This window comes from Alexandromys fortis, unplaced genomic scaffold, assembly GCF_014885135.2.
Source record: "Alexandromys fortis isolate MF-2015 unplaced genomic scaffold, M_Fortis_MF-2015_v1.1 scaffold_10, whole genome shotgun sequence".
Classification (NCBI taxonomy): domain Eukaryota; kingdom Metazoa; phylum Chordata; class Mammalia; order Rodentia; family Cricetidae; genus Alexandromys; species Alexandromys fortis.
In genome coordinates this window covers 20,123,539-20,148,976 of record NW_026067895.1, presented here as the reverse complement: position 1 = coordinate 20,148,976, position 25,438 = coordinate 20,123,539, and the positions used below count along the sequence as shown (strand labels likewise).

General features: G+C 41.5%; 1 protein-coding gene across 6 annotated transcripts in view; it reads left to right on the top strand.

The window, feature by feature from the left end:
* Window positions 1–25,438, top strand: part of Cpeb3 (cytoplasmic polyadenylation element binding protein 3) — a 182,936-nt gene that overhangs the window by 98,489 nt on the left and 59,009 nt on the right. For all 6 annotated transcript variants that reach the window (XM_050160791.1, XM_050160801.1, XM_050160755.1 and 3 more), the window contains exons 5-6: window positions 19,952–20,119; window positions 20,773–20,862. In XM_050160791.1, coding sequence (XP_050016748.1) covers window positions 19,952–20,119; window positions 20,773–20,862 — 258 coding nt within the window. The remainder of the gene's footprint in view (window positions 1–19,951; window positions 20,120–20,772; window positions 20,863–25,438) is intronic.

The following is a 25,438-nucleotide window of genomic DNA, read 5'->3' as shown; positions in this document are numbered from 1 at the left end:
AAACCATTTTACAGAGGTATACTAAGAAAAATCGCAGGGTCCTGGCACAAAAACAGTGTATGTAGACCAATAGAGTGGGAGACACGGGCCAAGCATGATGCATCTTTGTCATCTCAGAACTCAGAAGGTACAGCAGAAGGATTGCCATGAGTTTGAGGGTAGCCTGGACTATTACTGTGTAATACACTGTCTTAATCACAGGAACAAATTATGCTTCCTGCCAGGCATAATGGTGTTCACTGACAGCCTAGCACCTTGTAGGTTGAGGCAGAAGGATTGGGAGTTCAACATGAGCTTGACCTGGCCACCAACCAAACCAACCACATACAGCTACAGTCACCTAATCTTTGACAAGGATGTCAAGAATATATGTAGAGGAAAAGGCAGAATCTTCAAACATTGTGCTTGAAATTGGGTATCCACGTGTAATGTGGACAGATTGTAACTAGACCCTTATTCAAAATGGGTCAAGATGCTCTCAGGTCTGATGCCCTCAGACTGCTGCAGGAGGATATGGCAGTGTATGGGCACAGACTTTCTGCAAAGGAGAACAGGAAATAATCCCGAGAATTAGCAAGTGGGATTGCATGAAGTTAGGGAACTATCAACAGAGTGAAGAAATAGCCCATAGAACAGGAAAACAAGTCTGCCAGCTGTGAACCCAGCAGGGGATTAATAGTTATAATCTGTACAAAATTAACAACAAAAACCCTCATCCAAACAATAATGGGGATAATGAATTGAATGGACATGCCTCACCTCAGAGGAAGAACTGCAAATGGCCAGCAAATACCTATAAAAAGGTTTAACACTCTTAGCCTTAAAACAAATGCAAACTACAACTGCCTTGATTGTTTTCTCAGGCCAGTGAATATGGCTAGCATCGAGAAAACAAGTGACGATAGCCTGTTGTGGTGACTCACACTTGTAATTCTGTCACTGGAGAGGCACAGAAGTAGGAGGATCACCATGAGTTTGAGGTCAGCGTAGGCTGCCAAGTGAAACCCTGCCTCAATAAAGAACAAATGCAAAGATATATACAAACTCTTCTATATGGCTGGTGGGAATGTAAATTTGTATAGCTATTATGGAAATCAACATGGAGGTTCCTAACAATCTAATACTCTTCTTAAATGTATTATCTAGCACATAACAGTAACATTCCTGAGTATATACTCAAAGAAGTTTACACAGAGACTGTTATGGATCCATGTTTATTGCTGCCAACCTAAGAGTCTGTTAATAGATAAGGAAATGTGATACATAGGCATATTATAGCACATGCCCTTAATCCCAGCATTGCAGGACAACCAGGGCTACATAGTATGATCCTGTATTTAAAAAATGTGGTAAATATACAAAATGAAGTTTCACCTATGAAGATATCTGAAATGATGACATGTAGGAAAATGAATGGATCTGGAGTTCTTTATGTTATAAAGTTTAGAAAGACATATATCACACTTTCTGTCATGCAGAATCTACACACACATACACTACCACCACCACTGGAGAAGAATGGGGGGACTATAAGAGGGAAAGAAGAAAGGAGGGAGGAGCAAGAGAGAATAATAGAATACATGTACCGTGAAAGCAGAAAGTGACACTAGGGGAGGAGGAAAGACAACAAGAAAGAGAAGAAAATGAGGAAGACAGTGTGGAGAAACAAGGAGGAGGTCTTATGGTGTGTACATGTTTGCAACTCTCACAGTGAAGCCCATTTCCATGTATACAAGCCAAAATTTAAAACGAGATTGCAGGCTGGGGAGAGAGCCTATTGGTAAAGTGCTTGTTCTGCAAGACCTGACCTATGTTTGATCCCAGGACCCATGTGAATAAGGTGGCTATGGTGGCATGGGTTTGTGTACTGGCTGTGGGGAGACTGAGGCGGTGGATCTTCCTTAGAGCTTTCTAGATGAAAGCACTGCTGTTTTCCCCCAACATTCTTTTCAGTATTCATTACCTTTCTCTAATGGAAGCATTTGACTCAAACTGGACTGTTCACAAATAGTCCTCATAGAAGCAAATTTATCAAATTTCAAATTACCATCAGAATTGGCTTATGTTCTACAGACAATCAAAGCATGTCATGTGTTACTCTCTCCCTCGACTGTGTACAATGCTAAGAGGCTATGTTTGTTCAGTACCAGCATGCTATCCAGTCTCGTGTGTGTGTGCATGAGCAAGTGTTCATATGGGAATATACGTGAGTGGCAGCCAGAGGTCGACATTAGATGTGTTCCTCCCATCTTCCCCTTATTTTTTGTGACAGGGTCTTTCACTGAACCTGGAGCTCACCAATTTGGCTAGGCTGGTTGACCTGCCCAGTATTTGATTATAGGCCTGTGTGGTCATCTCTGGCTTTTCATGTGTATACTATGAATTCAGACGCAGGGCCTCATGCTTGTGCAGCAGGCACTTGACCGACTCGGCCAGCTCCCCATTGCCAAACTCTTGACACGTAGCATAACAGTGTCATCTACAAAGCTCATGTTGGGGAACCATGTAATTGTTACACATGGGGAGGGGCGTGAGGGTGCGTGTCTTTAATCCTCAGAGGCACCTCTGAGGCAGAGACAGGTGGATCTCCGTGAATTCCATTCTATCTAGAGCTATGTACTGAGACTCTGTCTCAACAAAAGCAAAACCAAAACAACAAAGAAAAACAAGCCATAAATTTGTGTGTTACACTAAAGGATATTAATAGGTATGAAGCATATAGTGATCATTCATTTGTAGCTGCTATGGTAATACTATCATGGAGATCTTAGATAAAATACTGGTTAGGACCAAGATGGAGCATATTTCAATTCTTCAATGAGGGATATAAACAAATGTCAGTATCTCAAATTGCTTCTTAAATTCTGTATGTTGTCCTGCCATCAGGAGCCCATTTGCAGTTCTGTTCAGAAATGGAAAATGAGAAGAAGCTAAAATCATGAACTTTAAAGAAAGCATTAGTTCAGGTTCCCATGAAGGTCTTTTTGTTTTGTTTTTCAAGACAAGGTTTCTCTGTGTAACAGAGTCTTGGAACTCACTTTGTAGACCAGGCTGGCCTCGAACTCACAGAAATCTGCCCGAGTGCTGGGATTAAAGGCCAACGCCACCATCACCTGGTCTATGGAGGTCTTTGCACCTCTTCCTCTCTCTCAGTTCAAAGTGCTCATCCCAGCCCATAAAGCCTAAATCTATTCACTTTGTGTTCTCAGGTGTTCGGCAGTTATAGTTTTGAGTGAACAGGATTCTCATTTATTCTTTAGGTGAGGTGCTAAGAACCAGTGGTCCCTGATACTTCTATATTCTAATCAGATTTTGTTTTCATGAAATATTTGTTCTGAAATGAGCGATAATGGTGGTGGTGGTGGGTTGTTGTTAGGGAGAACACTAAGTAATTTGTAATTTTGAATACAAAGTACTTTTATTTTCTCTCTCAGTAGAGATTTTTTTCCCCAGTGGCTTAACAGGCAGCATGACATCACTGGGAATGGGAGAGAAGGACAAAGGGACAAGCGATAGAATCACAGTGTTAACCCATCAGTGCTAATCTGTCCATGTCATTGTGGGTGAAGCAAGCTGCTCTCCTGGGGGGAGATGAATTTCAGGTTCCAAATAATGAGAAGAGTAAGCCCTTTTAGATGCTTTGGAACACATCCCCTGTGGACTGATGGGAGACAATAGTAGCTGTATAAATTCAGAAGAGATTTCTTCACTCTAGGTTATAATAGGGCTGAGGAATGAGGCAGGGAGATCTGAACTGGGTAACCCTTTCTCGTCTTTGAATGGAGGGAAAGGAAAGAGGACAAAGGTGGAGGTGACAGAGTTAGAAAGTAGAAAGCAGTGAGACTCATGAGTGGTTTCAGGGATGTTGCTGAAAAGTCTGACATCTTCAAGGAATGCTTTTCTTCCCTTCCCGTTATTCTGTAGTACTAATGAGTCCATCTTATGATCATTTCTCAGTGCAAAGGAGTTTTGTGGCATTGTATGCTTCATAGATTAATGCAGTTTAAGGTTTCATTTGTTTTTATAGAACTGGAGGCTTCAAATTTAATCTTTCCATTCTCAGTACCACTGTAAGTAGTAACTGGTGATAGATGACGCCATAGGTCAGCTCTGCTAAACACGGGGCCCAAGCTGCGACGAAGCAGCCTTCAGAATTCCATTATTATGGGCTGCCTTGGGCAGATCCAGAGCCTTGATGTATTTCTACTTTCATTTTAAAGATGTAAAATGTAGTGCTTTCTTCTTCCTATGATATAAATAATGGTGAGATGTGGAAGGCAAATGGAGAGAGTAAGAGAGACTTCACTAAGAATTTTATAGAAACTAAGCTGGGGAGATGGCTCAGCGGGATTAAAACACTTGCCAAGCAAAGCGTGAGAGTCCTGGAGTTTGAATCCCCAGGACTCGAGTGGAAGCCAAGCATGGATGCTTGTAATCTCAGCACTCAGGGGGTAGAGGCAGGATCCCCAGGGCAAGCTGGCCAGCTTCACTAGGCCGACTCACAAACTCTTGTTTAGTTCAACAAGAGACCTTGCCTCAGTAAATAAAGTGGTGGGCAATTAAGAAAGACACATGATATCAGCTTCAGGACTCTATATATGCAAACACTCTTGTATACATATGTGGCCCCATACATGTGAAATTGCATACATACAAAAATTCACAGAAATGGATTCTTTAAAGAAACAACTAATGACATATAATTTCTATACATTTTCAGGGCATTTGTGAAGTTGAGTGTGTGTGTGTATGTGTGTATAGTAAGAAGTTTGGAATGCCCATCATATGCGATAACTTTTAGTTTAGAATATTTTTTCTGTGAGTGATATCTGATGGTAATATAAAGTTCAAATGAAGATTTACAAATTATTCTTAAAAGGCTCTTATCTATGTCTGATATAGATAATAGGCCCCAGTATACCCAATAAAGACTTACACGACTCGTGAGGCTGGATTCCAGCAGCTGCCACAGCCATTTGAGTTGTTGTGACTTTAATGCTTCATGAAGGTTTTCCCCGGTGTATGAACTGTGAAGCAGAACAGGATCTCCAGATTAACGTTTCAAGAATACTTAGATAACGTTTGTGTGAACATTTCTCTAATTTCTAAATTCACCATTTTGATACAAATACCCATGGTTTTCTTCTGTGTTTACATGCAGCCAGGAGCTATGGGCGGAGACGAGGTAATTTTTTTTTTAATGAGATCTTTTGCTTGCCAAACTGTAAGTGTGAGTATGTGCGTGTTTATGCCTGTGTGTATATGACAGTAATTAATATATGGTGTGATGTTTTAGCTTAATTATTTTAGAAAAGCAATTCTTCATTGCTTTTATTATAATCATTTATTATAATTATTGGTAATTTGTTCTTTTGGTCTTAATAAAGCTACATCAAAGACAACTTTATCTGGAAGTTTTTGTTTGAAATTTTGTGACTGAACATGAGAAAATAAAGGCCAATTTGGCCCTGTATTTCTATGTCGTTTTCATATGATTTAGAGGACATAGTCTCAGTTTTTGGGGGGAATTTTTGATTTTACTAAGTTGTCTGATGATTTTCTTTTCTGCTGCTTCCAAAGGCAAGCTTCTCCTGAGGCTAGGAGAAGTTTTCATTTTAGGGTCCCTTCCAAGGCCTTTACCTATAATTTGTGTGTATATGTGTGTGTGTGCGTGTATGTTTTCTTTAAAGAGATACCACAAAATTTGCTTTAGTCCCTCTAAGCTTGAACTAGTGAGTATAACTTTCATTTGTGTAATGCTGTACCCCTTGACTATTTCCTCCCCTGTAACTATGGTTTGAGAAGTAGCAAGAGGAAGCCTAGCTGATGGGAAAGGTGGGATTTAGGACGAGCCCCTGGGCTGTGATCACAGCCTGTGACTTAGAGCTGGCTTCCTCATCTGCAGATTATGAGGGAATAGAACCAAACTTGCCCAACTTCATAACGTCCAAAGTTCTGGATTTAAGAAAAGGCGTACATGTGCATCAAGCATTCCACAAATGTAAGGCCTGTCTGTTGCTCATTGCAGAAGCTGAGAAGGGTGACGTTGGCTTGCTGGGTGACTTCAGAACTAAGCTAGAGCCAATATTTGAGTCTGTCTCTTTGTTTCATATGTGCTAATATTTACCTTTTTCAGAATGTCTCTGACTTTGTTGTCATAAAGAGATAATAATGATATTAAATTGATAGTATTTTATCATTTATTTCACAGTAAATATTTATTGGATAAATGAATATTGACTGAGTTTAATGTATGATGAAATGTTAATTATAATCATTTCTACTTTGGGTAATACATTTTTGTATTTTTGTATAAAATAAGTTTTATTCACATAAATTTTATCTATAGAACATAACTGCTTACTTTTAGAACAAGAAAATTTGCAAATGATAGATAATTGCTTCTTTTGTCAAAAACTTCTTCAAGGAAGGTTACTGGGATTTAAAATAATCTGATGATGAACAGTAATATTTTTAGATATACCTTAGTCGTAAAGGTAAAGCCCTTCAATAACATCTCCTCTCTTTATATCATTTGGTATATTGTTATAGCACTCTCCCATTTTGCACAACACTTGTTGGTAGGAAATGCAGAAAGGGGTAGGGACTGGAGCATTTTCCATAGGAAGCAGAAACCTCCTGGAGAGTAGACAGGAGGGACTGCCCTTTCTTCATGCATGGGTCAGCCACTTGTCAAGACTGGCCTCTGGAGTCGTAGGCTTGCCCTCTCCTCAGTTGCTCTGTTCTGCAGCTCCACCTTTGTGAAACACCACTTGCTCCACGTCGCTTTCACTCCCCACTGAAGGTTCTCCTCTCACCCCATCTTCATCATTCGATGTGCTTTGCTCGCCTCTGGTTGTCACCACGTACTGGCTGCTCACCCACACTTTTACACCTTACTTCACTAATGTGAACCAAATTTAAGCCATTTCCTTTCTTCTTTAATTATTTCATTTTTTAAAAATATTTATTTATTTATTATGTATACAATATTCTGTCTGCGTGTATGCCTGCAGGCCAGAAGAGGGCACCAGACCCCATTACAGATGGTCATGAGCCACCATGTGGTTGCTGGGAATTGAACTCAGGACCTTTGGAAGAGCAGACAATGCTCTTAACCTCTGAGCCATCTCTCCAGCCCTAATTATTTCATTTTTTAAATTATTTTGTGTATAGGCCTGTGTGTGTGTGTCTGTCTGTCTGTCTGTCTGTGTGTCTGTGTGTGCGTGCATGCCTGGTGCCTGCAGAGGCCAGAAGAGAGCATCTGACCCCCTGAAACTGGAGTTAGAGATGGTTTGTGACCTGCTGGGAACTGAACCTGGGTCTCGAGTAAAAGCAATAAGTGCTCTTAACTGCTGAACCATCTCTCCCATCCTGCCAAGCCTTGTCCTTTCTGTCCTTTCTAAGAAGCCCTGCCCAGTGGCCTTATAGACAGTATTTTCTTCTGCTTCTATTACCTTGTATTCCTCCTGTCTTTCCTTTGTACCCTGATTCTTCAGTTGAAGATAAGTTATTTGAGGACAATTATTACTTGTGCCTAACAGTATGCTCTGTGTATAGTCATATTAAATACTTTTAATTAGGATTATTTTGAGATAACACTCATCTATGCAGAAAAGTTTGCTTTATATTTTTAAGTTATTAGCTCAAAATAATGATATTTGCTTATAGTCCTGGCTGCTCAGAAGGATCACTTGAACTAGGAGTTTGTGGTCAGCCAAGTAGTACCTCAAGCTCCTATCTCTAAGAAAAATAAAATATTGAAAATTACTTTGTAGACATAGTGGTACACACCTGTAATTCTAATGCTTGGGAGGCTGAGGCAGGAGAATTGCCTTATATTTGAGGCTAGACTATCATACATAAACAGCACAGACCAGGCTAGCCAGGGTTTCACAGCAACACCCTTTCTTGAAACCCCCAAAAGCTAGGCTTTTAATACCAGCACTTGGGAAGCAGAGGCAGTGGCAGGCAGATAAATCTCTGAGTTCAAGGCCAGCCTGGTCTACATGGTGAGATCCTGTCTTAATAAATAAATAATAAATAAGTGACTTTAATAATTTTAAATGCCCTAATCTTTTTTGTATCAGATGTCATGGTAGCTATTGCCTGTAACATTCTGATTCCCTTTGATCCTCATTGTCTTAAGTCTGCAGATTGCTAGTCATAGATGAAGTAGGGAATGAGGGTATAGGGTAGAAGAAACAGATAGCAGGTGAGAATGTTTGATACATACTTTTTATTTAGTCTTCCACTCCAAGAGAGAAGGAAAAATATCACTTTCTTCAAATAGAATGATGTAGCCATGTGGGATGTGGCAGGTGTTCTCACATCTAATTCTCTTACCCCCAGCCCTAGACGATGTGATTCTGATGAACTGACAGGCTTCTTCATTGCCATTTATTCATGTTGCGAGAATTATGTTAAAATTTAAACTGCTCAAAACATCTAAATAAACTCAGTGATAGATATTAATTACTTCATTCTACTTATGATTAAGAATAGAACTTGCAGGGCTGGAAAGATGGTTAAGAGCACTGACTGCTCTTCTGGAGGACCCAGGTTCAAGTTCCAGGACCCACATGGCAGCTCACAACTGTTTGTAACTACAATTCTGGGGGACCCAACACCCTCACACAGACATACATGCAGGCAAAACACCAATGCACATGAAATAAAAATAAATTTAAAAAAAGAACAGAACTTGAGGGACAAGTGGGATGGCTCAGGAGGTAAAGTACATGCCATACAAACCTATGGCGACATGCCATACAAGCCTATGACAGCATGCCCTACAAACCCTGTGATGATGACATGCCATACAAGCCTATGACAGCATGCCCTACAAACCCTGTGATGATGACATGACATACAAGCCTATGACGACATGCGTTTTCTCTCAGGGACCCACAAAGGTGGATGGAGAGAACTGACTCACAAATTGTCTTCTCCACATGATATCCAGCTCACATGCATCATACCCACAATAATAAATAAAAAAATTAAAACACAGTCAAAAAAGGATAGAACTTTACTATAACTCATATTCTATGTACACAGTAATGAAAGTAAAGTAATTTTTTGAAGCCCGGGCATGGTGCTGTAAGCTTGTAACTCTAGAACTTGTTGTGTAAATTCACTTCACCAATAGCTTTGTGGTACTGGGTTTGGGGTGTGGCTTCTTTGCCTGCAGAGAGGATCTCTTAAAAGGAGAGAAAGGGTAGCCTGCTTTCTTGGGTTGTGAAGACCAAGTTAGACAGCATGAAGCGGTGTGTGATCCGTTCCCAGCCCCCTCAATCCCCAACTCCATGAGTCTATTCTCCCCGGCACTCCTTAATAAATTGATATATATAATTGTACATATCTTTGTGGCTCTCACTACAGAACTTAGTAGGTAGAGGCAGAAGGATTAGGAGTTCCAGGCCAGCCTGAGCTGCGGGGAAACTTTATCTCTGCCAGTCTCTCCCCTCTCCATTTGTTTTTAAGTACTAGGAAGGAAAGAATGGGGGATACCTATCTCACTGGTGGAGGTCAGGTGATATTCAAAGTGAAGCATAAAAGGACAAGGGACATCTGGCACTTTTTTGTTTGTTGAGATAGGGTCTCACTACCTGTTCTAGTCTGGCTTTGAATTTAGGGTTCTATGGTGTCTCACCCTAGAGAATTGGGATTGAGGGCATATACCACCATGCATGGCTTTTAATTTTTTAATTATGAAAAGTTTCAAACTTACAAAAAATGGAATAGTTTAATTAGAATTCTCCTCCGACCTTTGTAGGCAGCAATCATGCATGCATTGCCCATATATACATTCAGGTAAAATACTCATAAATAAATCTTTTATAAAGGAAAGATGGGCAAAATAGCTTGTGCAAAAGGCTTTATGCAAAGTAGTAATGCACAATACAGTATATATAACTTTTGAAAATATATGCTGAGTAAAGATGCCAGTTACCTGTTGCATAGCATTCCACTCATCTAAAATCCATAAGAGGAAAATCTGCTGGGACACAAAGATGAATGGTGTGGCCTAGAACTGAGTGGTTGAGGGAAGATGGAATGTGACTTGAAATTGGATAAATGTATGAATTATATGACACGTGAATTCTATTTCAATAAAACTGCTGTCTTTAAAAAGAGTCAGAGCAAAGAAATGGATGGAGCTGGTGAGTGTAGGGTGAGTTTGGAGGGAGGAAAGGGACCCGGCTTTGACTGGCTTTGACTTCTTGTAGGGATTTTGAGCCTAGTCCAAGTGTGGAAGGAAATCATTGCAGGGCCAAGTGACTGCATTTATGTTTCGAAAGCATCACTCGGCTGCTTGAAGAGGAATGGGTACAGAAGAGGGGTTGCCTCGTTAGGAGATGCCAAGATAACAAGAAATGATGGAAATTAGGTTAGTGTGATGGCAGTGAGGCTGCGGAGAGATTAACAATGATGTACTCTGGAGAGAAGGAGCAATAGAATTGGAAGGATGGCATCATGCCGATGAATTGAATGTGGCAAGTAACTCAGAAGGTGACTTTAGCAATGTTGAGGTTCTGGTGGAAGCTGTGGGGTGAATGGTAACACCACTACTTGAAATGGGAGTGGGAGAAAAGGTGAGGGTAGATAGTAAGAGTTTACTCGTGACTGAATGTGTTGACACACACCTCTAATCTTAACACGCAGGAGGCAGAGACAGAGGCAGGCAGATTGGAGTTTGGGGACAGCCTGTTCTATATAATAAAGATCCTGCCTCCAAAAAAAAAAAAAGTAATAAGAATTTGCTTGCAAGTTTATGATGCCTAAGATACATTACTTTTTAATATAAAGTCAAGTCTGTTTTTGTTACATAAGATTTCTGGGCAGGGCATAGTGGCATGTGCCTGTAATCCTAGCATTGAGTATGCTGAAACAGGAGCAAGAGTTTAAGGCCATCCTGGGCTACATAGTGAGGCCTGTCTGGAAACAAAGAAACAGACCCAAGCATGCAAACAAACAAAATGTGTTTAATAAAGAGCCTGGAGTCTCTAGAGACAAAAAACCTTTCCTCTGGATCATTTCTTACATTACGAAGTCAGACACAGATAGGGGATCTGTCTTCTCCAAAGTTAAAGACTGGAGATTAAGCTGGAAACTCTTTCTGTTTCCATAGAGATATGTTATTTATTTATTTTTAGGAAGCTATTTCTCATTATCCATTATTGTTAAATTCTTAAACTAATTTCTGAGCTACTTGCAAGACTGAGCTGAAAGGCATCTGAAAATAGAAGCATTGGACTAGGAGTGCCCTAGAGCAGCGAGGGTCATGGCAGGGGCTTCAGCAAGAGCTCACCTTTGAATATATTTAGAAGCACAGCATGGCCATTGGCTCTAGTTTTCTCACCATTTGCTGCAGGAAGGAGCTTCCTAAAAAGGACCATCATGAAGAGGCTTTCCTGTAGCATGAGTAATAAAAACCCAGAGACAGATATCGGGGTTCAAGCTGAAAGATCAGAGAAGAAAAGCAGTCAGCCACTAGAGAGTTCTTACCTCTACGAGATCTTCAGACTGAAAAGAGAGCGAGTTCCTGTCTCATCCTGCTTTATATTCATTCCTCCCTAGTGCTGGGATTAAAGCTGTGCACCACCACTGCCCAGCCTCTATGGCTAACTAGTGTGGCTTCTGGGATTAAAGGTGTGTGTACTCACTGCCTGACCTGTGTGGCTCACTAGTGTGGCTAGTTTTATACACTGATCTTCAGGCAAGCTTTATTTGTTAGATCATAAACAATATCCCCTTGTCTACTAGCACCTTGAAGGTCATCTGGTGCTTTGATCCCCGGGTCGTTTAGTTTTAGGTCATTGTCACTTTCATGTATTATTCATTCACGCTCTGGTTCAGACACTGCATCTGGATGATAACAGAGTATATACCGGAAGCAGAGCCAAGATAGAACAGTCAAGAAGCCTTTTCTTTCCCTTCTGGTGGAAGAGTATATATACACTTTCTGTGGAAGTATCTTGAAGTTCTAATTCAGATTTATATTGTCTTCACACAGGAGTGTAATTCTTTTGGTGTTGGGGTATGTTTCCCTTAAAGAGCAGGAATTATGTCAGAGGGTTGCTAGATATTGAGGCCGGAATGTAGGGCAGCTTACATGCAGCTCCTTAAGATTTCAGTTCCTAAGAACACGTCCATGAATTAACACTTTAGCAGTTTCCCTAGGGCTGGCATTGTTTGTTTGTTTGTTTGTTTGTTTGTAGCCCATCCCCAGCACATCCCAAACCCAATCACTATTATTTGCATTAAGGCAGGGTCTTGCTGGCCTGGGTAGATTGGGGTATTGCTGGCCTCAGACGTGAGATTTTCCTACTTCAGCCTCCCACGTGCTGAGATTTCAGGCATGTGCCAAACGGCCCATCTGGGACAATTTGTTTTGAGCATGGATGGATTCCAACCAAATGATTACATGGATAATAGCTTCACGAGGGTTCCGTGGACTGCTCAGAATACCAGTGCAGTAATTTACCCTGGTGTGCGTCTACGGCAATGAAAGCATCACTGGCCGATTTGTCACCAGTTCAGAAGTCACTCCTCACATTAACAAAGTGTTAAATTCATGCGCAGAGTCACTGTTAAGAGCTAATGGCCAGATGTATATTCTCAGCACCCACAATCAGGCAAGTGACTCCAGCTATAGGGGATCCAACTTCCTCTGGCATCCATAGGTACCTGTGCGAAAATGGCAACCACACAGATGCCTGAAGATATACATTAAAAAGTAAATAAACAGTCCTTGAGGGGCTTATGACTAGAGCAGAGGAAAATGAATGGGCTGTCAGGTTGTGGGACCACTGTGGCCTACAGAAATGCTCCTTTTTTATTTTTTGGAGGCTGGTCTATTTAGTCCTGGCTGTCCTGGAGCTCTCTATGTAAACCAGGTTGGCAGTTTTTTTCTTCTGGGTCTTAAACCTAGGACCTTATGCAAACTAAGCAAGTATTCTGCCCCTGAACCATAACTTCAACCCCTCCCCCCTTAAGCCCAAGTGTTTCCTCTAGCAGTGTTTTTACCCATCATCACTTTAGGCAGTCATGTTAGAGTAAAGCTGATTGAAGATTTTATATTTCAACCATGAGGCTATCCTTTCCTTAACGTGGATGCTGTCTAAATCCTATACACTTCTTATAGATCTCTTTCCGTGAGCACCGGCTGCAGACAGATTAATATCATTGGGTGGCTCTTAAACTTTAGCGTAGGAATCACTGGGGTGGGAGTGTGGATTCTGAAGCCTGACTGCCACGGATTTAGATCAGTGGATTTGGGGACTGGGTTCTGGAATCCATATTCTTAGTTCCTACTTGCAGTTAGAGAAACATCATCTATACATTCACTATTTGCAGTTTCGTTCCCAAGACTGCCTTTATCACCAAGGCCTGTAGCACTCCAAATACTGCTAATAAGACAGAGGTTTGCTTTGAAAGCCTTAGGAAGTGTCTTAACTTCCCATAGCCAGTTTTGAAAACTGTCCAGAGTTTTACAGCTCTTGCTTTTATTTTCCTCCGGGGAAGCTGTGGTTATATTGGTCACGAGAAACAAGGTCTTATTTGTTCAAGAATGTCTCAGATTATCTGCCACTTCTTCACTGCTCTGGTTGAGGGCTTCCTCATTGCCCATCTGGATAGTCACTGATTTCTTCAGAGTCTCAGCTCATCCCCCTACTCCCTGGGTTCAAATTGCCAGTAGAGGTGACAGAAGCTGCTGTCGGCTTTGGGACAAAACATAGTTAGAGGTAGCTTAGAGAAGTGATCTGTCGCAGCAACAAACAGAGCTGATGGGAGTGTAATAGTTTTCAGGGCATCCGGTGTAAAAAGCCAGTTTTGTTGAGAATGTAGCCCAGTTGGTAGAATACTTGCCTAACATGCATGGAGAACTGGGTTCAGTCTCCAAGACTACTTACAACCAAGTATGGTGGTATATCCTAGCATTTGGGAGGTAGAGGCAGGAGGAGCAGAAGTTGAGGGCCAAAGCTAGAGGTGGCCCTCTGGTTAAGAGCGCTGGCAGCTCTTCCAGAGGACCCAGGTTAGAGTCCTATCATCCGTATGGTAGTTCACAACCATCTGTAGCTCTAGTTCTAAGGTATTGGGCACCCTTTTCTGGTCTCTGAGTTTATTAGGTACTCACATGTTATACAAGCCTACATGAAGGTAAAACACCTTCACATATTAAAAATAAAATTTTAAAACTTAAGGTCATCCTCAATACAGAGTTTGAGACCAGCCTGGAGTATATGAGACCCTATCTTCATTTTTTTTTTTCTAAACAGGCTTTCTCTCTGTGTATCGCCCTGGCTGTCCTAGAACTTGCTCTGTAAACCAGGCTGGCTTTGAACTCACAGAGATCCTCCAGCCTCTGTCTCCAGAGTGCTGGGTTTAAAGGCCCGGCTGAGAGCTTATCATTAAATTAAAAAAAATCAATATTAGAATGAAGTATTTCATTTGGGAGTGGAAAATCAGATTTAATATGAAGTATAGACTATAATCTTGTTCAGGTGAAAAGTTAGTTAAGGTCACAGCTAGGGGGTAATCACATTTCTCATGTGGACAGACCCCTGTGTTATACTCATTGAATATGTACTCACAGAAGCATGCATGTCTTTGTACATAATGTTTTCTTTTGTTTGTTTTTTTTAATATTTATTTATTTATTATGTATACAATATTCTGTCTGTGTGTATGTCTGTAGGCCAGAAGAGGGCACCAGACCCTCATTACAGATGGTTGTGAGCCACCATGTGGTTGCTGGGAATTGAACTCAGGACCTTTGGAAGAGCAGGCAATGCTCTTAACCACTGAGCCATCTCTCCAGCCCCTTTTGTTTGTTTTTAAGATAGTCTCATCCTGTAGTCCAGGCTGGTCTGGAATTCACTAAAGTAATCCAGGCTAGCTTTGAACTCCTCATCCTCCTTTCTCATTCCCACAAGTGCTGGAATTACTAGAATGAACCACCGCGGATGGCTTTGCACACAGTTTTGTCTCCTTCAGTGGTGTATTACATCTAGCATGGTTTTGGTCCCTCTAATATATTCTATGGGAGGAGATACAATAATGAAGATTAATCTGATTCCTTTCCCAATGGGTGGGGAAACGCATACTCAATAAAGCCAGAGAAATGCTGTGGTTCTAACTGGGAGGGTGGAGGGAGAAGCACAGGGCGTTTTGCATAGACAGGAGGTATACCCAATCTAAAAGGTCAGTACAGTTCCACAGAAGAGGATGGCTTTGCAGCTGAGACCGAAAGAATTACCAGTTAACTATGGGGTGGGAGAGGTGGTTCAGCAGCTAAAAAGTCCTGGCTGCTCATGCAGAGGTCCCAGCACCCACATGGTGGCTCACAACCATCTATAACTGTAGTTCCAAGAGCTCTGGTACAATATTCTTGCCTCTGTGGGTGCCAGGGTACATGTGTATGATACACATTTAGGTAAAACACTAATACTAATAATAAAGGTTAGGTAAAACCTTTTTTAAAGACTTAACTATAATTGGAGAAAGAAATGCTTAGATCTTAGCAGGAACACTGTGTCCTTAGCACCTGTGACAAGGTGGTGACAATCAAGAAACCCAAAGGAACTCTGTGTGATTAGAGAGGTCACTGAGCAAGGAACGGCAGCAGCTGTGTCAGGGACTTTGTCCTTCACAGTGATATTTTTGTACTTTACCCAAAGGGCAGTGGAAGGTCATTGGGAGTTTTTGAAGTCAGGAGTGTAGGGTGTGGTGACTTGTTCAGATTAGTGTTGGAAAATCGCTACAGGCCCTCCCTCTCTCCCTCCTTCTGGAAAGCATTGTTGAATTCTAGGTAGACATTAGTGGGGAAAGGTTTTCTGCAGCTATTCAAGACAAGGCAAGAGGTGGTGATTTGGATTAGGGCCTTAGAACTGGTGATGGACAGGAATTAAAGTAAAGTTGTATTTTGAAGCTTGAACTGTTAGTGAGAAATAGATTTGATATGGGGAAAGAGAGGAAGGCTTGGAGAGAGAGAATGAATATCAAGGCTAAATACTAAATTTCTGGGTTGAATTGGGTATGTTTAAAAGTCTTTGTTTTTTGCTTGTAGGTAATGTGTAGTGTGTGAACCAATAGTTTGTGGAAGTGTGTGTACATGTGTGCAAGTTCATGGAAGCCAGAGGTTGATGTTAAGGGACTTTCTTGATTATTCTCCTCCTTGAATTTTACGCATATAGGCAGGATCTCTCACTTGAGCCCAGAGCTTCCCAATTGTGCCAGTCCAGCTGGCCAATTTGCTCCAGGATCCTGCGTCTGCCTCCTACATGCTAGGACTACAGGTGGACCACTGGGCCCACCAGGCATCTGGATAGATGCTGAGGCTCTGACCTCTGGTTCCCATATTTTTATGACAGGCCCTTGACCCATTGAGCCATCTCCCAAATGGCCTTTGTATTGACATTTTAAGGAATGCTGGAAAGGACCAGATTTAAATGGAAGATCAGGAGCTTATGTGAAGGTTCTTTTCTATATGGGTCTTTGTTTTTTTCACTCAAACTCCCACTCCACAAAAATTCTTCTGAAAACTGCCTTCTTGCACGCCACAGGAGGACACACTGTGTCACTTGGCTTCTTTCAGTTCCTACTATTTTGTAGTTACCTGTGTGCTTGCCTGCTCCCTCATTAGACTGGGATTCCTTTATCAGGAAGGACTTTGCTGCTCTTGGAAAAGGGATGCATTTTCCCTCGAGTAGTTTCCACTGAGCTTCTGCTTTCTTAGCTCTGGATAAAGCTGGTCTGCTTCTCTATTGCAGACCATCTTTCTCGGAGGGTAAGGCAGAGCTTTCCATTTCTGCCTCTTCTCCTTTTGTCTTTGCACACTTCATAGTTGTAGTGTTGAGATTCAGAGGTGGGAATAGACAGACGTTCTGTAGGAATGGCTGACTTGAACACGAGCCTGACTCTGAGCAGATAAGGTTTAGAGTGTGGACTGCATGGCAGGTTTACCTGGCTGCTGTCAGAAAATGTCTGTGGGAAGCCCATTTTTTTTTGCATATAGATGCAAAAATACTCACTAAAATACTCCCAGTGATACAAAAAAAACACATCAAAAAAAAAAAAAAAAAAAAAAAAAAAAAAAAAAAAAAAAAAAAACAAAGATCAAGGGACGAGAATGTGCTGCCTGTTGTTTGTCCCTGCAGGCTGAAGAAGGGTAGGTGGCACAGTGACACAAACTGTCTGTCTTTGTAGCTACTCTGGGAAGGACTGAAGGAAAAACTCTTTGGTGTCTCACTATCCCCACTCTTAGCCCTTTTATTTATTAACTCCGAGCTTCTGAACAGTACCTTTCCTACACCATTGAGTTGCTCATAATTTAACACAGTTATATTAGCAACACCATTGAGTTGCTCATAATTTAACACAGTTATATTAGCAACACCATTGAGTGGCTCATAATTTAACACGATTATATTAACAACATTTTTACTTTATAGTAAAAGAAATAGTCACCATTTTTCTAAGGCTATTTATGTTCTGTTTTTGAATGTTGGCTACTGTTGTACAAAACCTGGGTTTCAGGGAAAGAAAGAGGATTGACTAGATGAGAGAGTGCCATTGTGTGCTTGTTTCCTAAAGGGGGTGGGTTTATCTTAGAGATGGACCTTTCTACTTTCTTCCTTTGTTCTTCCTGCTGCTGTTTCTTCTGCCTCCATCCCTCCCTTTCTTCTGCTCTTTCTCCTCTTCCCCCTCCTCTTTCCTCCTCCTTTTTCTTATCTTCTCTCGCTTCCCTGTTCCTCCTTCCCACCCTTCTCTAAAGCTTGAGCGCTCAAGACAGTAAAACCTAGTGAAAAGTTTTACTAGGAACTCACAGACTCAAACAAGAAAAAAAATGGTTTTTAATTTGGGCTTTATTTTGAAATTCCATATTGAAAGTAATTGCCAGTCATGGTGGCTCATACCTCTAATCCCAGCATTTGGGAGGCAGGAACAGTCAGATCTCTGTGAGTTTGAGGTCAGCCTGGTCTACATATTTGTTGAAATATGAAGCGGCGGGGCTGCGTCCCCAACACCCTGGCTGCTTGGCTAGCTCATGCCCGAAATAACAACACACAAACTGTATTCATTTAAGAACTGCCTGGCCCATGAACTCTAACCCTTACAGGCTAATTCTCGCATCTGGACTAGCCCATTTCTAATGATGTTTGTAAGCACCCCAAGGTGCGCTTACCGGGAAGATTCTAGCCTCCATCCATCGTTGCGTCTACCCAGGAGAGCTGAGCATGGCGTCTCTGCTCCCGAGCTGTCGGCTCTCTCCCAGGAAGCAGAGCAGAGTCTGACCTCACTTCCTCTTCTGCCCAGAATTCTATTCTGTTTACTCCTCCCATCAATGTTCTAAGCTGAGGCCAAGCAGTTGGTTTATTATAACTTAACCAATGAAATCAACAGATTGATATATGACACTCCCACATCACATATTGAGTTCCAGGATAGCCAGGACTACATAGAAAGACCTTGTCTCAAAAATCAATCAATCAATCAATCAATCAATCAATCAATCCATGGGGATTTTGTGTTTGTTTTTCTGAGAGACAGCAACACTAGCCCTGGTTGGCATGGAACTTGCTGTGTAGACCAGGCTGGCCTTGAACTCACAGAGATCCTCCTGCTTCTGACTTCCCAAGCTCTGGGTTTAATCCATGTACTACCGTGTTCTGCGTTTTGTTTTGTTTTGTTGAATTATTTAAAATGTAGCCTGGAGTAATTGTAATAATCATAGTCATACCCATGCTATACTATCATGTCTTGATTTAGTATTCATTTACATATTCTGCCTAATATTGTTGCATGGGCTTGTTTTCAAATTGGAGTATGCTTGCATGCTAGGAAAAGTGTCATTGGCCCTACCATTAAAAGAGGCATCATTAGCTTCTGTCATCAGGGCCAGCCTTTACAACTGTATGCCTGAAGTCACCATCAAGAGCAGATAAAGATCTGGGGAAATACACACACACACACACACACACACACACACACACACACACACACTGCTTGTCCTATGTATTTCAAATTTTTTTTTATGCATGGGCAGCCTTGCGGCCTTGCATATGAACTTGTCCATATTGGGTTTCATAGTCTAAGTTGATGAGGATGACTGAGCAGGTTTCTTCCTCAAAAGGGCACCAGATCTCATTACAGATGGTTGTGAGCCACCATGTAGTTGCTGGGAATTGAACTCAGGACCTTTGGAAGAGCAGGCAGTGCTTTTAACCACTGAGCCATCTCTCCAGCCCATTTCAAAGATATACTTATAAATATTTTTTTTTGTCCTGAGACAGGTTTCTCTGTGAAAAAGACCAGCTGTCCTGGAACTCACTGTGTAGATCAGGTTGTTCTTGAACTCACAGAGATCCGCCTGCCCCTGCCTCCTGAGTGCTTGGATTAAAGACGTGATCCACCACTGCCCAGCAGTATATTCTTTTATTAACATATTTTTATTCTTTGAGAATTTCTTATATTATAAAATGTATTTTGATCTTATCTCTCCCGCCCTCCCCCCTAGTAGAGTCCACCGAGTGCTGCCCATATTTATATGGGTGTGGGTCCACTGACCTACCAGGGACATATTCTCCCTCCCCTTGTAGCCACCGACTGCTGACAGCTAGCTCCTCAGCTAGGGTTGAGGCCCCGTGTAAACACTTTTTCCTTCCGAGGACATATATTTAGTTGCTGCAGTGGGGCCCATATGAGAATGATTATCAAGGAAAACACACAGCTTGTGCTTCCGCCTTAGATATTATTTCAGCCATTTCAGTGTTGTGTGTAAGCATGGCTGTACTTAGTGATCGTCAGATAAGTATTCTTTGGGAAAAGCCGTACCTCAAGGTACATTGTGCTTCGTTTGCTTCACTTGGTACAATGGTCTTCCGATAGGGCCCTGTTCTCTAGGAAAGCCGTTCTGATTGTAGAAACTGCTGCTTTGTTTCAGGTCGGTCTTCTCTCTTTCCCTTTGAAGACGCCTTCTTGGATGACAGCCATGGCGATCAGGCTTTATCCTCTGGCTTAAGTTCTCCCACTCGATGTCAAAATGGGGAGCGAGTGGAACGCTACTCTAGGAAGGTGTTTGTTGGAGGCCTTCCTCCTGACATCGATGAAGGTACTGTATGCGCTCATTAAGAACTTTGCAAGAGCTGACTTCTCTGCATTGTGTTCAGACATACACTGAATGTGTAAATTAAACGGTGACAAAGCTAACTTAAAAAACTTCTCTAGTTCTCCTAGACTTTGGGAGTGCCATGGAAATCTTCCTAGCACCGGCTTGCTCGGTGCAGCTCTAATACTAATCTAAATAAGTCATGGTTTCTTTAGCCTTTTCATGATGTGTGTGCGTATGGGTGCTAAAAATAGCTTTAGACTTACAACATTAAAGTTGCAGATGGCCACAGCCTCTTTTTCCTCTAACTGTCCTCATGTCTGTATTAATGCTTTCAGTCAATTAGATTTTTCTTTAGGATAAATTTCTTACAGTTGCTGATGGAATGACCGCCTCCACCCAAGGAGTTACAAAGTCACAATCTTCTCCTTCCAGTCAGAAGTCAAAAAAGAGATAAAACAATTGAGCTAGCAGTGGTATCTCCCTTTGCAGGGTTTACTGCTGTAGAGATACTTTAGAAAAGCTCTAAAAAGAAAATAAATGCAAAAGAGGATCCCTCAAAACATTTTTTACATAAAAGATATGTTTTATGTTTCTTATGATTGTAGAGGTTTTTTTTTCCCACAACTTTGCTAAGTCCTTTCTTTGTTTTATAGATGAGATCACTGCCAGCTTTCGCAGATTCGGACCTCTCGTGGTAGACTGGCCTCATAAAGCAGAGAGCAAGTCATACTTCCCTCCTAAAGGTAATGGACTCAAGATGTCACCCGGTCTCTCAGAGGCCAGCCCCGTAGAAGGCATTCTTACAAGTCTTGAAGTTGATGCCTTGTCCTTAAGTAAAATAACACTGGTATCATTGTGTGTGAATTTCACTTGGAGAGGCTTCCCCAGGAGTGCACTGCGTTTGATGATCCTGGCTTTATTAGCAGTGAGATTTTATAATTTCATATAGAGGAGTTTTTGCTCAGTTCATTGTTTCATAAGGGGGGAAAACCCTAGGGTTTTGAGGAATGTCAGCAATGGTAATATTTAAAAGTTAGTTTTTATTTGCATCCCTATAGCCATGTGGGCTTTTTTAAACTTTTAAACAAATCTTACAATCCCAGAACACGGGAAAGCTAGTGGCTAAAGAATGACTTTGTGTGGTGTGTCCATTACCCATAGCTGTCTGGTGAGAGGTGGAGAACTGTCAGAAGATCCTTCACAGCTTCTTCCTTCTCTGAACCTGTGGGGTGTTCTCCCACTAATCTCCAAGGGACACAATGTCCTGCTTCTCACTCAGCCTTTGTTGTTTCTGTGGAGCCAGGGAATGTCTGTGCTGATGCTCATGTTCAGCGTGCTCTTTGAATCATGTAATAGAGGACTTGGGTGTAAAGAGGATGCGTTTCTCTTTCCTCTGTTATCATCTACAGCCTGTGTTTTGAGGATGCCATTCATCTTGGAAAATGACTCGTGGTTTATTACTGTGCGACATTGCCCATCACGAGGTGATGAAGTCAGCATCCTTATCTTTCCTGTACCCTGTGCAGGAACCAAACTCCAGCTTAAGCTAGGGAAGGCCGCTGGCTTCCTGTTACACTCAGTTCATTAGGTTTCTTTCTCGTTCATCTTTTTCTCGCTCTGTAACCCATGAAAGAAAGTTACCACTAGAGAGTTGCTTGTTGCTTTTAATATCTTCTGTTAATTTGGGTTTTTTTTTTGGGGGGGGGTTGTTGTTGTCATTAAGATGGGGCCTACTTCACATTGTATTCCAGGTGGACAGTAAGCTCAGGGTGTTCTCGTCTCAGCCTCTCAAGTGGGTTACAGACATTTTTACAGTTTGAAGTTAAGCTTCTGTTCACCAGAAAAGATAAAAATCATTATATAAATTATTTCAGTGGAAGAATTTGTTCCCCTACCTTGTGACACATGAACTACGCTCTTTACAACTGTGAATGTACAGGTATGGCTGCACATTCCATGACCTAGCGTTTTATTAGTGAGTGAATGTGTTCGTCACAGTGTCGTATATGTCATACATTTTAAAAAATGACCCACGTGAAAGGTATTTCTAAGAGTGATGATTGTGCTGGATGGTAGTGGTGCACGCCTTTAATCCCAGTGCTTGGAAGGCAGAGGCAGGCGGATTGTCTGTGAGTTCAAGACCAGCCTGGTCTGCAGAGCAAGTTCCAGGGCAGGTTCCAAGCTACAGAGAAACCCTGTCTCTGAAAGAATGATGGTTGTGAAAACAGTTCTACTGAGATCTGGCATAAAGTTGTCAGGTGACCACTGGAAAAATAAAAGGGTACTAAAGATGTATGTGGTCTTGTCCATCTAATCATCCCAGAAGTGTGTCTGTGAGAGATAATCATGTGGACATTTTGCTGAATATCCTCCTTATTAATGTGTAGGCTAGCATGAAATTTTAAATTTTACATATGTGCATTACTATATTATGTAAGCTGTTTTATATATACATTTCCCCCCAACGATACTAGCAACTTTCTCTAACAGATGTACATTACTGTTAGTGAGCATAGTGTTTATTCAAGTCTGTTGATGGTCTTTAAATTGCTGCTCATAAATTATTCTTCTGTGAGTATTCTCATGTTTTCATATTTATTTTTATTTATTTATTTTTCCCTTCTGTATTTTCTTTGCATGGAGAGAGGTGCAGGGGATTGATGCCTGGGCCTTTTGTACCTTGGGCAATGGCCCTGACTTACAGCTTAATGGTTACCTCCTAGGGAGAATTTCTGTTCTCATCATTAGTAACTTGGTTTACAAAGCTCAGTCTTGTTGAGAGTTAGGGAAATTATTCCTTTTTAAATTTTGCCAATTTTATGGTTAAAAATAACACTTTGGGATCATTTTATTCCTCTTTCATATCACATTGTTTTCTTATTTTAGGAAATGTATACTTTTCCCAGTATTTGTTTTTTTTTGTAAAAATGTCTTTTATATTAATGATTTTTTATTTTTATTTGGTTTTTTGAGACAGAGTTTTTCAGTAGCTATGGAGCCAGTCCTGGAACCCTTATAGATGAGGCTGGCCTCGAATTCATAGAGATCCACCTGCCTCCTGAGTGCTGGGTGGTGGGCCACCACCGCCCAGAGATTTTTATTTTTTTAATGGTCTGAAGTAGCCCAGGTTGGACTTTAACTTACTCTGTACTGAGGATGACCTTTAACTACAGACATGAACTACTCACTAAACTTGGTCAAATTCAGGGTTCAATAGGTTTTTTTTCAAAGGGACTTAAAGATGCTAATGTAACCAGGCCTGGTGACACAGGCCTTTAATCCCAGCTCTTGGGAGACAGAGGCAAGCGAATCTCTGAGTTTGAGGATTCAAAGGAGAAAATTCTTGTGCTTATAACAGCTCCTACATGGCATTATAAATGATGATATTTCTATTAAACTGTAGGCTAATTTGTAATTCTATACCAAGGGAGTAAATTATCCTAGGCATCCAGAAGAGGAATTGCTGTGGGCTGTGTGAAATTCTCACCCCCGGGGATAGGAAAGAGAAGAAAGGCAGAAAATGCAAGGGGCAATGTACATATTGTTTAGGTTGTCTGATGTTTTGTTCGTAATCTTATTTAATCATCCCAGTTTTTCAGGGTAGGCACCTGTTTTACTGTTCCATTGCTGTGTGGGGATAACACCATGGCCAAGGCACCTATGAAAGAAGCATTTGACTAGGGTCTTGCATATAGTTTCAGAGGATCCGTTGTCCTCATGGTGGGGAACATACAGGCAGGCAGGTAGGCACGGCGCTAGAGTGGAGCTACTTTGGGGAGGGGGATGTCTGAGACTTGATCTGGCTTTGAACTTTACATTTATCTGAAGATGACTTGAACTCCTTAGGTACTAGGTTATAGGTATGTGCCAGCATACCTGGCTATGAGCCCAAAGTTCTTAACTGTTCTGTATTAGTCTCACCTAGAAATAAGGATATCACAGAGGCAGGCGTGTTCAGGATGGTCTTTAAGGATGAGGAAAGTCAAAGCCTTAATCGTATTGAGCAGAGTAACTGGTGATCTCAAATATGGACTAAGACAAACCACCTGTGTGGAATTCCTGTTCCACCCCTTGATGGACAATGATTCCTCTTCCTAAATTTCATCCAAAAATGAAGATGGTGATTATTGTTTGTATTCAGGCATCTGCACTGGCCTGCCCTTCAGGTCTTGACAGGATGCATCCTCAGCTGCAGTCAGTAAGGGCACCTCCTGTGCATGTTCTCTTTTAAAGGGTGGGCCTCCCCCACCTCCTCTCCCTCCCCCCCCCCTCTCTCTCTCTCTGCTTCTGTGCCTGTCTCTGACTCTCATTCTCTTCCTCTCTCCTCTTCTGCCACTTCTGTCCCCAAAGACTGGTCTTTCCCCCCAATAAAAAACCTGTCCACCTGAGCTCCTGTCACACGATGTCTTTCTCTCATGTGCTGCTTTTTTAAAAAAGTACAATTATGTGGTCTCTTATGCTTAAATAAGAAATTGTACATAAAATACTTTCCATAGTACCCAGGTATCACTGAGGGTTCATTTGTTTGAGCAGAGAATTGGTTTTCATGGTTATTTTTTTTTGTTTTGTTTTAGGTTTTTTTTTTTTAAGATTTATTTATTTATTATGTATACAGTATTCTCAGTAATCTGCCTGCAGGCCAGAAGAGGGCACCAGATCTCCTTACAGATGGTTGTGAGCCACCATGTGGTTGCTGGGAATTGAACTCAGGACCTTTGGAAGAGCAGGCAGTGCTCTTAACCACTGAGCCATCTCTCCAGCCCCTAGTTTTAGTTTTTTGAGACAGGGTTTCTCTGTGTAGCTTGGCTGTTCTGGGACAATCTCTGTAGACTAGGCTGTCCTTAAACTCACAAAGATCTGCCTACCTCTGCTTCCCGAGTGCTGGAATTAAAGGCGTGCACTACCATCACCTGGCTTCATGATTAGTTTTATAGGGAAATTAAGAAGACTTAGGATACTAGCAGTGAGATATTACAAGAACAGATGGAGAAAGAAATCTCTGGTTCTGATGATGGAGTGGTCATGGTACTTAAACAGCGGGGTCTGTTAAAATTCCTTTCACTAAAGCTAGACTGATGGTGTTACTGATCAGAGAGAAGACCAAGTTGGTGTGTTGATGATCTGATGTACAGTTGGTCTGTCCTTTGATCTAACCTGAGAAGAGATTCCTAATGGTCATTTGTTTTATAGTCGGGTCTTTGGGAGCAGAGACAGTCGGAGGTGCATGCGTCCTGAGTCACCTTTTTGAGAAGGGAGAGGAAAATGAACAAATGAGTAAATTTTATAGTAACAGTTACTAAGATCATGAAGTAGAGATCA